At 34.6% G+C, this 17240-nt stretch overlaps 1 protein-coding gene across 1 annotated transcript; it reads right to left on the reverse strand.

Moving 5' to 3' along the window:
* Positions 1–777: 777 nt before the first annotated feature.
* Positions 778–15193, reverse strand: LOC132316621 (RNA polymerase II C-terminal domain phosphatase-like 1). Its single transcript, XM_059815098.1, has 17 exons — positions 14430–15193; positions 13049–13525; positions 12549–12759; positions 12197–12354; positions 11982–12052; positions 11726–11831; positions 11456–11539; positions 10602–11192; positions 10435–10498; positions 5265–5395; positions 5058–5111; positions 4705–4801; positions 3083–3318; positions 2881–2967; positions 2204–2269; positions 1993–2066; positions 778–1425 (listed from the first exon to the last, which is right to left on the reverse strand). Exons 1-17 carry the CDS (start codon positions 14688–14690, stop codon positions 1317–1319), a joined length of 2877 nt encoding a protein of 958 aa, XP_059671081.1. The 5' UTR covers positions 14691–15193; the 3' UTR covers positions 778–1316.
* Between the last annotated feature and the right edge of the window lie 2047 nt (positions 15194–17240).

A 17240-nucleotide genomic window follows, 5' to 3' on the forward strand; every position in this document is an offset into this window, starting at 1 on the left:
TAAATGAAATAAACATGAAAATATATGAATCACCGAGCATAATAACAATATTTTTTTGCCCTCCAAAGTAAAATCATTCGAATTCTTTTAGAAAATTTAATTTTTTTTCATTCACTTGTTTTCAAACATTAATTTCTATCTACCAAATAGATCATAATTCTAAAAAAACAAGAATTTTCCTCAATTATTAGCTTAAAGTATCATATTGTCTTTCTCAGCTCTCCAACTTATGTTGACATGAATAAAATTTTACCACCTTCGACAATTAGACAGATTAAAAAGAAAATCAAGCCATTATGATATTTAACATTACTTTTTCTTTTCTTTTCTTTTATTTTCTTTTCCTGAAATTGATATATACCAATCCTAATTACCAACAGAGAAGAAAAGGCTGATTTTAAAAATCTGTAACGTATGGATTGAATAAATAAATAAAATTACCAAGTCACTTTTTGTAGTTTGAGGCTCACGCCGACAAACTGATTGTTCCGGTCACTATTAACAGTCATTTTATACTGTCATTTCCTAAAGGAACAATTAAATATCTGCTTGGTCATATGACAAAACAACAACTAAGACACTTATGATTAATTATAATTATTATTTATTTATTTATTTTTACAAGTAAATCCAAACTTAGATATTATATAAAATGAAAAACTGATATTCATCTAACTCATTATAAATCATGGTATAAATCACATGCCAATTCAACAATGCCATGACTACAACTTTAACAAAATTTTAATCTTCCAGCAGGTGGACAATATAAAAACATGGAGGAAAGAAGGAAAATAAGCTACTCTGATTGATGGGAAGTAAAACTGACAATGGTTAGTATACATTCTGGTCAAAGCCAGAAGCTACCTTTGGTCAAAGCCATAATCTGTTAGTAATTTTTCTTACATATACTACACCTGCTCGAAGATCCGATAGATAAGCTCACCAAAAAATCCTGGGACCGATGGCATCATCCACATAAAAGTTGGGAGCTACATGCAATCTGTCGTAAAAGGTTTCCGGTGAGGGGAAAAAACTGATACAACATTCCCCAGATATCCCGCAAAATGAACATCTCAGAGCAGAAATTGCGAGTCCAAGCGTCTCCCCTTTCTTCCAGAGAATTTAAAATTAGGTCAATAAGATTGATGGAAGTTGCACTTTGCTCAGAACCAGGCAAGAAGTCTCAAAGGCGAGGTGTCAGCGCAGGGCATGGATTTCAAAAGCTGTTGCTTCTATGGGTGTCGTGTATGATAGAAATTACCACAACAGATGCCAAAATCAGAACATGAGGGGTAAAGAGATGTACTGGCTTTTCATGGTACAGGAGAAGGATTCTTTGGATATCTGGCAGAAGATGGGATTCGCTGCAGAACTCGGGAAAACTCTGGCTTTAATCTTTTACTTGGCATCCCTTGCAACATCCTGATCCACATAAAAAAATTGTACTATAAAAGAGTGAATGGAATTAAGCATACACGAACATTGAAATCTATGTCAGGTTATGATGGATCTGGAAACCTGACTATCATTTCAAGAAAAAATAAATATAAAACAAGACAACAACAAAAATGACCAAAAACGATTCTCTTCTAAGTTATAATTTTGATTAAATTGGAAAACCTAGAAGAAATACAGACACACAAAAGCTGAAAGCTCTATTGCTTTTGTAATCCTTTTTCTCATTTTCTTTCTTCGTTTCTCTGAATCACTAAAAGAAACCACTTCAGCTGCAAGAGCTCCCGTACAACAGAAAGAATACCCATGACAGTTTGAGCAATGTTTACCTAGTCTTCCAGAATTTAAGCTATTTTTGGGTATCATGACCTATTTGAGTTGAATGGGATCCAACCAACCATCCACCTCCACCCAAGCAAAAAGTTATACTTTGTAACCAGTGAGCACTTAAATCCTAGAACAGCCAAACATATATAGTTCTTCAAGGAGAGAATTTATGCTACTGAATACTAGCAGTGGGTTGAAATCACTCACCTTGGAGAACCCTGTCGTTTTTGAGAATATTGACCAAGCATGGATTTTAGACTTCCTAGAGCCTTTTCAGCAGCCTAAGGAAAACAATTTCCAGGTTTTCAGAACACAAGGTATTACGAAAGAAGTGCATAGATCGGATGGAAGAAAACATGGATATCTAAGAGAGCAAGAGATAGAGAGAGCCGGGGTAGGGGGAGGGATAGCACAATACCTGCGTCTTAGCTTCATCCCATGTTAACCCAATTCCCTTACCCAACACCTGTCCATCTATTTCAACCTACAACATCATACCAAACAGAATGAATTAACAGAGTGAAGGGGAAAGCAGTCCCTTGAATATTATATAATAAGCCAGATGGTATTTTACTTCTACTCATAACAAAAAGATGGTGTCATGATTAAAAGGCCATGCCGAGAAGCAATCTATGAATTTCAATTAGAAATCATCACTTGAATATCAAGAAACCAACAGAAAAAAACCATTAGAAAATATCCAAATCACATCATATTCTTGAATCCTTTTACACAGTTTCAACCTCAGATAACAAATTGATGTACAATTTGAGCCAATATTTATCCAAAAGATGTCTCACCATCAAAATGGCCTTGAACATACATAACCAAACAAATTACGCAGTATAAGATCCAGGAAAATAATACCAAATCCATCAAGGATGAACCATAAGCCCTTGTACAGTAAGGGATAGAATTTGGTCACTGAAGTTGTTCTCTTGCTAAATTGAGTTCTCTCGGCATTTAAAAGTAAGTAACAAAAGGACATAATTAGGCATTCACGACAAACTTGAAGTTTCAAATAACATTGAGTACCTAAGACAAGTTCTCACAATATTATACTCAATATAAAACCATAATATAGCAATTCCTAACCTGTGCATATACTTCGTTTCTCTGGACTTGATTAGCTGAAACTAGAGGCTGATGTTGAAAAGCTACACCAAGGCCTTCCGTCATGCACTGAAGAAAATGGAAATAGACCCACAGCATGCCAATAATCAGAAATCTCACAATTATACAACTGCAAGAAAGTATAAATATGAAAACTACATTATTCAAGTAACTGATATCTTACTAATTCTTTAAGGGCAGAGACTGAACCAATTGATTTCTTGGAGCCATCCAGCCTTGGGTCCAAAAACCTGGGTGCCTCTGATGCCATTGAAAATGACATAGACTCCTCCTTGGGCAATGGCTGGTAACCAAGAGAATTAGCATCACTGGTACAACCATTTTCATTCACAGTAGGAAATCTACTCCCGTCCCCATGCACAGAGCAAGAATCAGGCTTCACATGTGTGAGATATTTATCTGCAAAAACATGGTCCAGGACAGTCAGAATCACCCAGAGAACATGCTACAAGGAGAAATTAGAAACAGAGGAGAACCTCTCAAAGTATTACTCCCACACCTACATTCTAAATTGAGAATTTTTAAGTAGTAACAAATTCAATATGCATCTTTGAGGCATAATGCAAACTAGCATAACTTGGACCTGCAATTTGGGGTCTACGCTCAAATCAAAAGGTTGAGACTAGAGCATGAATTCTTTTTACAGAACATAACCCAACATAACATTTGATATTGATTCAAATCAATTATCTTAAGTTTTTTTAATAAAAAAAAACACACACACGCGAGACGGCAATACATTGATTTGCATTAAGTTTGGAATGCCCTCCCACACTCAGAAGAGTTGGGAACTTTAAAAAAAATGATGACAAAAATGTTTGGCTGACACCTTGATTAAGATAATTATTAATCATATGATCTATAAAATTTGACCAACTTATAGCATATGTATTTTATGTAAACGAGTTCTGAATTTGTCCATTATCTACCATTCTATTGTTCATTCTCTCCCTTTGTAAGGTCTTGTTTCATTTTCATCAATTTAGTATTTAGAAGGTGAACCTAGGAGATTATTCAAGCCCTTCTAAATAGCCAGATCTTTTACTGGAGATGTACAACATCTCTGTTAATTGTAAAATAGCTGAAGGTTAATTTTCGAAATAAGCAACTCTCAAAGGTGGTGGAGTAACACAAACACACACACACACACACACACACATACAAAAAATGTTAAGGCGGTGTTCCGCCCAGCTTCATGGGAAGTCAAAAGCACATTCAGGCCCCAATTTTTACTCTCTCAGAAAGTTAAACCTTTGGAAACACTAGGCTACAAAGGCTTTTCCGAAACTCTTTGTCAAAGAGCCACTTTCACAAATGGGAGAGACCTTCCATAATTGCATTTGCAGGAAAGCCTAAATTTCTGCATGCAACAAAAAGAGTAAAAAACCTTAGAAAACCTTAGATATTCTCTAATAGCTGATTGCTCCCAATTCCAAAGTGAATGTTTCTTAATTACCAAAACATTAAGTTAAATTTAAACTTCAATGGTTATTTCCAAAATGACTACTCTTAACTTGAATGAGAAGTGCCACCTCAAAGTTTCATATTTATAAAGTATAAAATTACATTTCATCCATTTACAAAATTTCCACCAAAAGAAGAAGAAAAAAGAAAGGGAACTTCAGAAACCATTTTCCTAAAATGTAAGAAGCAAAAAGAATGACATATAAGACAAGCATCTAAGACAGCAAAAAAAAAACTGAACAATACACAATTACAGCATTTATAAAAAATAAATAAAATAAAATAACAGAGAAGCGATATCGATAGAGACAGAAGTTTTACCAGACAAATTGATGAGAGATCCCTCAGCAGCCAGATGCCGGGCCTCCCTTCTTGTCTTACCAATTCCTTCACCAATTTTCTCTCCTTCAAACCAGACCTATAAAAGACAATAGACGACAACATAGTGTGAGCTAATTAATGCAATAGCTTCCAATACAGGTACGGGTAACAAGATAAGGTTGCAGAAACTATCTGAATTCTATTCCTTACAGATTTCCATCATTCAAGAGTTCACCAAAAACAGAAGTTGTGAATAAGGTGCAGACATTTCTAATTGTAAATAGACTTGGGAACTTTCACGTTATGGAAACAGTTATAAAAGTAACAAGCTGTGAGTAAAGAGTTCAAACAACCTCAGCAGAGAACTGCACGTTCGTGCTTGAAACCAAAGCTGACCTGAACTCCACCTACAAGTATTTGTAGTTGGCATAAAATAGAGCTTAGATGAAGCAAAAGAAAAATAGAACAAAATGCATACTGTTTGAATTACTTTTCAGTTACTATAGTTTCTATTTTCACCCACCCAAAAAAAAAAAAAAAAAACTTCTTGTTTTCAGTACCTTGGTTCCACACTTCATTGCAATATCCTGTAAAGCTCCAACAGGCGATTCACCATACAAGTCAACCCGTCCAGGTTCAACATCAATATCCCTGTTGCTGGAGGATGATCTACCCGAGGAAGCATCCTCACCTTCAAAACGTGAACTCCAATTTTATAACATGTATTCAGGAAGAAAATATATATATAAAACATAACTTCCAGGAAAAAAAATTTAAATAACATGTGGCTCACAATACAATGTTAAACATTGGATACTTAATAATTCCAACAAAGATCACCAAGGAAATTTCTCCTAAATCTATTTCAAAATCTTCTTTAGCTCATAAAAACAGGTACATCAAAAGGGAAAACTACGAACCAAATAAATCATGCCATTAATCATTATTAAAATTCGATACTCTTCGGACCTGATTGTTTGAGTTCTTTTTTCCTTCATCCTCATATTGGATCACTAAAAATTTAAAACTCATGTTTATTATTACAAAATTATTAAAAGATAATTGCAGGAATGGTGATGACCCCTATGAACAATGTCACCTATCATAAGGCCTGGTAGAAGGTGCAGCATCAGTGGAAGCACAATGATGCTATATCATAATGATGTTCCTTTATGGGTTTAGTATTGACTATGTTGCATTGATGCAGCCACATGCAGGGACAAGAATTAAAGCATAAAAAGGAATCAAGGGCTGGATTCAACAAATCCCAAAAAACTAAAATAAAGCTTGCATTTTAGTTATAGTCTTGGTTAGTTTCAGGTCTTAGAAAATGCCGATACATTTTATGTGCATTGAAACACATTTTCAGAACATTTTTGGAACACGGTACTGACCAGCCATTCAAGACCTGTAAATTTGGCAATCAACTTTTTCCCCTTTTAATTCCCTTATTAGTTTTATTATTTCTAAGAAGAATCATAAAAATAATGTTCAGTGTTAATAAATGGTTAATTCCAAAAGGCAAATTTCCAGAATAGACGACTTTTGCATTTTAATGGAATCATACTTCATTGATCATCTCCTTTAATATCATTTTCACAATTAGAAGTACATTAACGTATTTTAACTGTGTGAACTTTATATGCGTAGCCCCAACATAAATATAGAATGTACAACATTCCCATTCATGTTCTGTAAACCAAAATGATCCATGAGTTGAATTTGTCAACACATATCTTGGTTGGTCCCGCCGCCACTAGATATTGAACATTAATCTCAACTATTTACTTGATAAATAATTTATAAAAAAACAGTTATAGTCCAATAAATTACATTACAAATGTAGCGATGATAGCTTAGTGAGCATGAGAGCATAATGCCATTTACTTCCAGACCTCATATAAAAAAGGAGAAGGTGCACATTGTATCACTGAGTTAAAATGATGTTCAATAAAGGCATTAAAACTAAAACACAAACAGGGACTTAAGGAAGTCTCGATGTCCAACCAAGAGTCCAACAGAACATGCTTCTTTAAGGTGCCCATGCAACATGTCTGTCATCATCAGTGGAACCAGAAATAGGTAGTGTTCAGTTGGTCCATATCAGGCAGGCAAGAGACCACCCTAACCCAAACTATGGAAGATCTTTAAAAAATAATTTGTAAAATTTTGGTGGATTCTGATCAATTGGGTCCACAAACCTGACATGTCACTCAGACCAATTAGGCTATTGGGCATGGTCAGATTTAAGACACTAGCCAGATTCTCATTGGGAACGCAACTTAACGCAGCCAAACTAAACCACTTAGGCTATATGGAATGATTGGTTTTAAACACTCTGATGGGCTCTAAATTGGGTCCCAATAAAGCCAAATTCATTACCTTGAGTAGCTAGACAAATCCCCTTCTGCCATTTGATACTACTTGAGGTCATTTTATTCTAAAATATGGGTCATCACTACAGAAGAATGTGATTGAAATTTTATTATAATGCATTGGATCAACACAGATGTGTCTCATGTCATGACAATCTTATATCTATGGAGAAATGATATAATAGGTTTGAGTTTGAATTTTGACTTGTTCATAATAAGGGCAAGATAAAGCAAATATAGCATTTATTGAGTTGGTAAACAGCTATTGTATCATATGATAATCATCAACCGCAGTCATCTAAGGAATCCTTCCTTCTTCTATTAAGGAGAGATAAGACTTTAGTGATGTACCAGCACCCAAAGCATTTTTTCACCAACACCCCATTGGTCAGAAAACACAGCAGGTTTCCAAATCTCCATTAGATTGAGTGGGAGTAGAATATATAATTGGGAATCTAGTAAATTTATAAGTGATAGTCAAATTAATATTGTTGTATAGCATCAGTCTTTTATATTAGGAAAAAATAAACTCTTAGGTACAAATTTGAATAATGACGTGTTATTTAGGAGAGAGCAACATTAGATCAGGCAGAGGTTTCTGATAACTTCAAGTGTGCAAGAGAGATATATTAAATATCAAATTTTGTGGGCCTGCAGTTGCATACTAAATTTATGTTCAAAGCCACAACCACTTTACTGGCTTATCTGATGGTGAACATCAATTAGGGAGATAGATATCAAGCTGGACGTGAAAATGCCATCTTTTATAATAATAGCGTAAATCAAGTGGATATGATTTTGGTTTTCATCATTATAATCCATCAAATCCCATGCAATAAGAGTTGCAATGTTGTAAGTTCAAGAATATCAATAAAGTGTACGGCAATCTTCTCTATTAAATATTAATCCTATATATCTTTACTTTAAAATGTGTATATTTCTATTTGTTTGTAATGAAGTCATTGAAAATTTTAAAGTTTTCGTGGAAAATTCAACATTATTAACATTAATGGCTTGTTTACTAACAGGAAGTAATTCATGTTTTCTACTGTCAACTCCTAAAAGGTATAAATCATGTTTATTAATATAATTTTACTTTCCAACTTTTAGAAATTAGGTATCTGATTTTGGCCCCATTATTGTAACCCTTTAATTCCTAAATAAGCGTTTCTTAGGGCCCTATGTATGACATTCACAGAATCAATGAAACTTATTCTTCTTATGGACCGGTAGGTCCCCCCTCCCCCCAACAACCAAAAAAACAACTAATAATGGTAACTCACAGCATTTATTGAGTTGGTAAACAGCTATTGTATCATATGATAATCATCAACCAGCTATTGGCTTATCTGATGATGAACATCAATTAGGGAGATAGATACCAAGCTGGACGTGAAAATGCCATCTTTTATAATAATAGCGTAAATCAAGTGGATCAGATTTGGTTTTCATCATTATAATCCATCAAATCCCATGCAAAAAGAGTTGCAATGTTGTAAGTTCAAGAATATCAATAAAGTGTATCGGCAATCTTCTGTATTAATCCTATATATCTTTACTTTAAAATGTGTATATTTCTATTTGTTTGTAATTAAGTCATTGAAATTTTTAAAGTTTTCGTGAAAAATTCAACATTATTAACATTAAGGGCTTGATTACTAACTGGAAGTAATTCATGTTTTCTAGTCAACTCCTACAAGGTATAAATCATGTTTATTAATATAATTTTACTTTCCAACTTTTAGAAAGTATGAAGAAAAAGGAAAGTGATATTTTGTTACTTTCTTTGTTTTCTCCACTGTAGCAGAGAATTACTTTCGATACTGTAGCGGCACAGAGCACTTAAATATTATCTGTCATTTATAACATTGGAGTCTCCGCATGCGAAACCCTCTCTTTCTCCCTCTCCAATAGACCTCACTGCTTGAGACAACCAGTCATCGGCAACCACCAGATTGACAACAACTACAACACTGGCTACCACAGATCGACGACAGCTGCTACTTGGGTGATTCTCAGATCTGAAAGTTTTTAATCTTCATCTCTCTCCTCTTAGATATGTAAACTGTAAAGTGCTCTTTCTCTCTCTTTCTAATGTCTCTCACCCTTTCTTCTCAGATATGTAAATTTACTCTTGAAATCTTTGAGTTGTCTCTTTCTTTTCAGTTTTTTTTTTTTTTTCCCAGATTTTTTTTTGTATCTTGTACATATTTATTAGTATTGGGGATTTGTTTGTGAGTGATGCTTGTGATCTAGTCTTGGATCTTATAATTACTAGACTAATCATCCTGCATTTATATATATATATATATATATATATATATATATATATGAATCTTATGATGCTCCAAATAATAAATCAATAAATCAACCCATAACCTGATAACCATCTTAAATCCTCAAATGGTCATATATATATACACACACACACAAATATACGTATTGATATCAGTGATGAGATGCAAGAACTCAAGATTTCAGTTGTGTGCAGACATTTTGTTCTTGTCTACTAAAAATTTATTGGAATAGAGAATGTGATAGGTTGAATTAAAGTTTGGTACAATCAATAATGATTTGTGTAGTCTCTTTTTCTTCACTCTTTTGTTGAATTTGAACAATTTTGTTGATATTAGAAATGGATATTCCCAATTGTAAGTCTACATGTATTCTCAATTTAGAAAACAAAATCAAAAATATAATTATTGGACTTGCTTTTTGTTATCTTGCTTTCAAAATTTTGAAAACAAGCGACATTATTGAACATGTTTCTACTTTCTATTTCAGCTCTAACTTTTGCTGAATGTAAAAGTATGAATCACTTCCTGTCAGTAAAGGGGCCCTAAATAAGGCCATTGTCTAGCACATAATATTATTTCTCATAGTTTACGCTGACAATTCACAAATATAAGATACATTATTCATGAATACTTGCACAACAAAATTTAAGATTCATAATTCGCAAATCTCAATATAGAAAACCAAATAATTGGATCTTCCAATGTAATCACATATATACAAAACTGCATTCGCATGCTCATGTGCATACACACGCACACGATATAAACATATGGGCAATACATAGCTCCAGCCTATAAACTGTCAACAATGATTCAATAAAGCACCAGCATAATACAAACTGAAAATAAATTAAACATTTTTCCCAAAAATAGGCAAATAAAAAATGGATAGATAATTTCCAATATTAACAGTTCTAGTGATGCTAGAGTGTCACCTTGTGAAACTTAAAAGCATTCAGAACAAAAACCCACCAAAAAGCATATTACTCTAACTTTCCATGGAATTATGCAATATGCAAGACAATCTGATATGCAATTATACATAGTTGAAAGATTACCTTGAAATGAATGATAACTCGGCACTGAATGGTTTAGTCTCAATCTATCATCTCTTTGAAGAGCCTGCATACATGATTAAGATAAATACACTTATCAGTCACAGTTGCACTTTTTACCTTTCGGCATGTCAAAGCTTTATGCCAGACCAATATAAAATACCAATTACCTCCTTTGGCAATCTCTGATTTTCAAGAACTCTATCTGATGGAATAGGACTCTCCATCTTATGAAGAAAAGGTGGATGATGAGGCCGATGCTTCTCCATGTGCATTGCCTCTGAATTTAAAGGAAATTCCTTGGGTGGTACCACCAGGTTCAGTTGTCTCGGGGGGCTCATCTCTTCTTCAATTGGAAACCAGCTTCCATGTGCTTGAACCCGTGGAACAGAAACTTGTATTGGGGGTCTTACTGGAAATTGAGGATCACTTGATGCCTGATCTCTTGTGTCTTGCCCATGTTGTAAAATAAGAAGCCGCCTCCTTGTATCAGGATCTAATTCGGATTCTGGTACCTCGCCCTCTTCCCTGGCAGGAGAGCTTTGCAAGCTTGCCTCTGGAAGGCCAACTACACCCAATGGTTTGACTGCTGAAGTCACCTGAGGTAACTGCTTGTTGGAGAAAGGCATAATTGACCCTTGCACTGTTGGCGGTGGAACTGAGATAGAAGAAGGTGCTACAGTGAACCGAAGAGAAGGAGCAAGCCTTGGATCTAAATCCCCGACGGTCGAAGGGACTGTTGAAGAAACTGAAACCGCATCCTGAATGACCGAGTTGATAAATTTTAAAATGATGTCACCTCCCATAAACATATAGATTCAGATTCAGAATCTTCCCTCTTAAACTGATTAAGTACCAATGGTAAAGGACAAAATGTATAAACCAAAACATAAAAGTACACACCCCATAAGCCTTACAGAATACAGATAGAAGTGAATTCCTATTCACCAAAATTTTACTAAATCCCAAAGGGACCATTGATTGTAGTAGACATCAGAAACATCAATATACCGAGAACTATTACCTTTAATCTTCTTTCAACATCAACATCTGCCATGCCGTCAAAAAAGAGAGAATCCTTGTTTCCACTCAAAGTTGAAGCATCATCCTAAGCAGCAAAATAATAATAATAATAATCAAACTACAAAAATTAAGTTAAATATTGACGGAAAATATAGTAAAAAAAATAATTGCAGAATTACGGACACAATAACCATGCAAGATTTGAAACCATGACAAACCCACTGCAACTCCATGAGTAGCCAAAGAAGCCAAGAATTTGGTGCTCACTAACCCCTGAAATCAAGTAGTTGCTCACGTCTGGAGGAGAAGGAATATCTTTGAAATCATCTTCATACAAAATTTCCGGAATCCGTTGTAAGAGACCCTCATCAAATTCTCTGCGCCAAATTAGGTTTTGTCACGTGCAAAATGTATAGGAAATTGACAAATCAAGCGTAAAGAACAATTCAAATGGTGGTCAAAGGTCTTCCAGTGTGTTGTGTGCGTGTGTCTGACAGCTGACATTCTGGGGTTCTGTATATTCTTACTTGAAGAAACCACCTCTAACATTGCAAGCGACATTTCTTGCGACACACAAGACAGGGACAGCATTATTTGCCTACAAAATAATGAGTGCTGATGAGTAGAATGTCACTAAAGAAAAGGTTAAACCTTTAAAGAAAGATTAATGGGGGGGAAAATCTCATTTGAAAAATAAAAGACTTGTGGTTCAAAAACATAACAAAGTGCATGTTGGGTATACTTCAGCTTGAGGGGCATAATATGGAGCAAATGCGGGAACAACATGCACCCGGGGCTGATCTTTCTCATCCCAGACTTTCAAACGATCGTCAATTACCAATGCCATCTTAGGATCACAGATCCCATCTTGAAAAACATTGAACAATGATTTTCGTGACCCTGTAAAAAGATAGAGCTAATAAGTTAAATACTTAGAATATGCTTCATCACACATTCATAGACAATAGTTTACAACAACTAAATAGATCAAAACAGAAACTATATAATTTTAAGCTTTCTTGTTTATCTGTTGTGATAAAGTGAGTGTGGATATATCAAAGAAAGTAAACAACATTTATCTTTCCGAAACTTACCAGATTTGACACACACAATACGATCCAATAGCTCTTTTGAGTTTATCAAGTTTGAATCAGGATCAAGAAGCCTCCACATTTCTAAAGCATAATCTCTTTCAGCCATTGTGCAAACGTATACCTCAAAACGCTTCCGACCTCTTGCAATCAAGTAGTTCCGGAGGTCCTCCCATGCAGGTCTTAGTCTCACAAGAACACTTGTATCACGAATCTATGGAGACAAAAACGTTTTGTAAATGTTCTGGAACTCTTAAAAATAAAATAACAAAACCATCAAGAGTCCAGGTACACTCATCATGTGTTGCAGTATCATTTCTCTCTTCACACTTTCCCAGTACTGAATTTCTTTGGGTTAATGGCATCAAGACCACTATGTAACACTATTTATGTATTTGAGAATGTAGCAATGGGTACTGGGAAGTTGTAATTCTCGAAAGGTAAGATCTATCCAACTAAATTATGATCTACCAGGTAAAATTTGAGGATTCATATATACATACCATTGGATTGATGCGAGTCAGGATAATGTTTCTGTCCAGTAACCGTATAAGTGGGCGAACAATAGGTTGATGGTTGGCGGACAAAGCTGGAACGACCTCAGACTGAGATTTGATCACACTCCCATTTTCAACAACCTGATCATTTTCTGCATATTGCTTTAATATAATCTTGTCATCCTGATAACGCTTGACCTCTGACAGCATGCCAGAAATGCGTTGAGGATCTGCCTCAGTGTTAATTTTCCGCTGCAAGGCCTCAATCCTATCCTCGAATGACCGCATTGTATTTGCAACTATGAGTGTTTCATCAAGATCAAACACAATGCCAAGACATCTAAGGTTCAGCATGACAAGGCAAGAATTGTAAAGTCCCAACGTGACATTAAATCCCCAGAAACAGGTGCACTGCCCGTTATTCTTCCTAGAAGGCATGGCAACCAAATGGAGCTCCTCCCTACCTAGAGACATCACCGCAGTCTGCAGACACAGACATCACAATCACCATATAATGTTGGCAAGACTATCTGAGCCTCATTTGATGCAACAAAGAAATTGGATAGCAATTAAACAAAACGAATTCACCAAAGGATTGTAAATGCCACAAATCTCAAAGGAAGACAAGTTATGCACGAAAATCTCAAACTATGAACTTGGTATATTTGCCATGGAACAATACACAACTATACTGCTCAGACACATTAAAAGGAAGACAGGTCATTCTCAAGCAAACCCAGAAGGCATTATCAAGACAAATTTCTATATGTATAACCCTTTCAGTGTGCATCTCATATGTAATCGTATAACAACAGACTTTCAATTTTTTTTTAAAATATATTCAAACTAAGACAACAACAATGAAAACTATTACAGGTTCCTTAATGTCTTTGTATTTATTTCAATAATATCTGTGCAGATTTTAAGAAAATAAAATTCCCAATCAAACACATAAAAGTACATTACCCGTCTATCACAATCACATACATTGCAAACTTAACATATATAACTGCTATCAACATCATATGACATACTCTTAGCATAAGAAAAAAGTCCTAACAAATTAATCCCCATTTTCAAAACTGATGATTAGGCTTGGGCTTGAGATGAGTCAGTTCAGCGTAAGCATAAACTGGGTTTATCATATTTTCATGAGTAGTTTCAATCAGTCTAAATTTGTGTGAGAGCTGGGAAATCATAAGGCATGTTACAACTTCATTCACTGAAATAGATTGAAATTCACTTTAAATTTTATAGTACTTTCTTTGTTTTCATGAAGCTTTAAATGAGGGTTTTTGTTCTGAGAGTCTAGCTAGTAGTCCATTTTGTATAGTTTTTTTAATTTTTCATTTTTTGGGGGTTCTTGTCTGTTGGAGATGGGCAATACCTTGTTCTCTCTGAGACAGGACGAGTGCAACAGGTACAGCGGAGAGTCCTGAGACTGCAACTTGGACTCCATTTTGAAGCAAACACCACAGGATGTAATGGCGTGAAGCACAGCAAGTGGTGGACACCTCTCACTCGGTGGCGAGTAGTGAGATATCCGAATTTCCTTGTCCCTCGTGTTAAGAACACCGTTCTGATTCTGAGGATAAATCTCTACTTCTCCGAGTAGATTATCCACTTCATACACAACAGATTTATACATTTTCACAAATAACACCTCAGTCGGTCACAAAACAAAAGATTCAAAATCTTTCTTTCAAGTTCGCTTCAAAACAACCGATTCTTTGTTTCGCATAAAAACTGAAGATGGAGTTCTTCAATTCAACATATAGAGATCAATGAGTTGTTTCTTGGAAAATCGTCATGAATCCCTTTAAATTTCTGTTGTGAATTCATCGTCCGATTTTTGCAAATTTATACAGTACTACTGATCTGTTGTTGTTGAGAGATAAACAAACAAAAAAAATAAAGAAAATTAGGGTTTCTCGGGGGTGTCAGCTGTGTAATTGTAATAATATTAGATCTGTGAAGAAAAAGCTTCGGCTTTGGATAATTGCTGAGTCGATTGGATTCGATAATGTCAGAACCAGTTTTAGCTAGGGTTTGATTGTGTGAGGATGAACGAGTTGTCACGAAAAGAAACCCTAGATCCAGATAGTGAGAGGTCAAAACAGCACTCTCTCTCTCTCTCTCTTCAACGCACGGTAGGTAATATAATAATCTATTTTTTACACACCTTTTATAGTTCAAGACATTGGGCCTAATTTGAATACTGTGACGAACGCTGTTACATGACACGTTAGTGAATTGGTTACAAGTGGAATAGGTAAGGAAGTCCACGTGGCAAGACTAAAATGGTTGGTGTCCTACGTGGTTGTGGTTGTAGATTCGTAGTTTGTTCGTGTAGGCCTTTGAGATGTAATGTTGGAGAATCCAAGGGCCTGTAGGACTCCAATTCGACTGTGGATGATATTGATTCAATCAGGATCGTTAGTTTGATTTTTGGATCCGGATGTGTAACAATATCTTATTTGTTCGGATATTGACATTTCTTCTTCTATACCTCTTTGATCTTTTCTTTGATATTTTGAAACGTTGTTTAAATTTTTCACTCACATATTCAATATTTGTCAGATATCTTGATATGAGTATTTTAACTTTAAGCATAACTAATGTAAAGTAAAATATGTTAAAAAAAATGTCTGCCATAATTTCTTTAGAAATTAATTTTAGGAACAATATACTCCGTATATAACAATATAACATTACAAACAATTATTTTTTATAAATTTTTGTACAAAAATAGCTTAACCCAATAAAACTTTTTCTCTCCCATCTACTTCAAATTATGTTACATGAATCTGTTTTTTTCTATTCCATCATATCTAATTCATTTACCATTTTCTCATTTACAAATCTTTCTTTTTAACCAGTACATTTTAGTGATTCTCTTTGTATAGGTACAAATTATCTTAATCAATAAAATATATTTTTTAATTATATTATTTATTGTCTTCGAACACGACACGAAATAAGTAAGTTTAGGTATTAACTTAATTTTGTCTGTGTTATAATCTTAGGACTAAAATCTGAAAACCCCCTTATTATTTATCGAAGCTATCTACTAACCCTCTCAAGTATTAAAAAACTCCATGATACAACATAAACTATCACATTGCTTCCATTCAGTCACAGAACTAAGTTCCTGTGAAATGACAAAAATACCCTTAATAGTATATTAATATTTATTTAAAAGTTAAATGTGTTGTTTATAAAATGACAAAAATACCCTTAATAGTATATTAATATTTATTTAAATATAATTATAGTAATTATATAGATAATTACAATTAATTATATATAACTAATTATAATTATAGTAATTATATATAATTATAGAAATTATAATTACTATATATATAATTATAATATAAAGAAGGGAAAATTACATATAAATGGAGTCAAAGTTTCATATATACTTAGAGACGGAGTCAAAGTTCCATATTTCTCTAAAATGGATTGCTGAGGTGGCACATGATTTTTTACTGTTTAAAAAATTGTGATGCCTAAAATGCCCTTCCTTAATAAAAAAGTAGTACCTTCAGTTCAAAAAAGTAGTACCTTCAGTTCAAAAAAGTAGTACCTTCGGAGAAAAAGTAGTACCTTCGCGAGTGTTTAAAAAATATGGTACCTGAACGCCAAAAAGTAGTACCTTCAGTTCAAAAAGTAGTACCTTCGAAGAAAAAGTAGTACCTTCGCGGAAGGGTATTTTAGGCATCACAATTTCTAAACAGTAAAAAACCATGTGCCACCTCAGCAATCCATTTTAGAGAAATATGGAACTTTGACTCAGCCTCTAAGTAAATATGGAACTTTAACTCCATTTATATGTAATTTTCCCTATAAAGAAAGCCCTAACTTTCTACCTTGTATAGAAAATTAGGGCTACATAGATGTAGTGGCGGATGGCGGCGGCTACCCTGAATCAAGTTCTTCACCAACCGATTGAAAAGTGCTTCCTTTGGATAAGGAATTGACAGCAACAAACCAAAAATCATGGATGAGCGCCCCTGCGTGGGCTTCTGTAGTTGACGAACTCAGGCTGATTTGGCTATTTTGTTGCGTAGATGTGGTGGTCAAAGATTTACAGCGGCGACCGGAAATATAAAGGGAAAGCTCCGGAAAAGCATCTACAAAAATCACTGTATCCAATCAAAATTTATAATTAGCATATCTCACTTTCCTAACACAA

The sequence above is a fragment of the Cornus florida genome, unplaced genomic scaffold (genome assembly GCF_030987335.1).
Source record: "Cornus florida cultivar Cherokee Brave unplaced genomic scaffold, ASM3098733v1 CherokeeBrave_3.0.0_Hap2_Chr01, whole genome shotgun sequence".
In the NCBI taxonomy this organism is placed as follows: Eukaryota; Viridiplantae; Streptophyta; class Magnoliopsida; order Cornales; family Cornaceae; genus Cornus; species Cornus florida.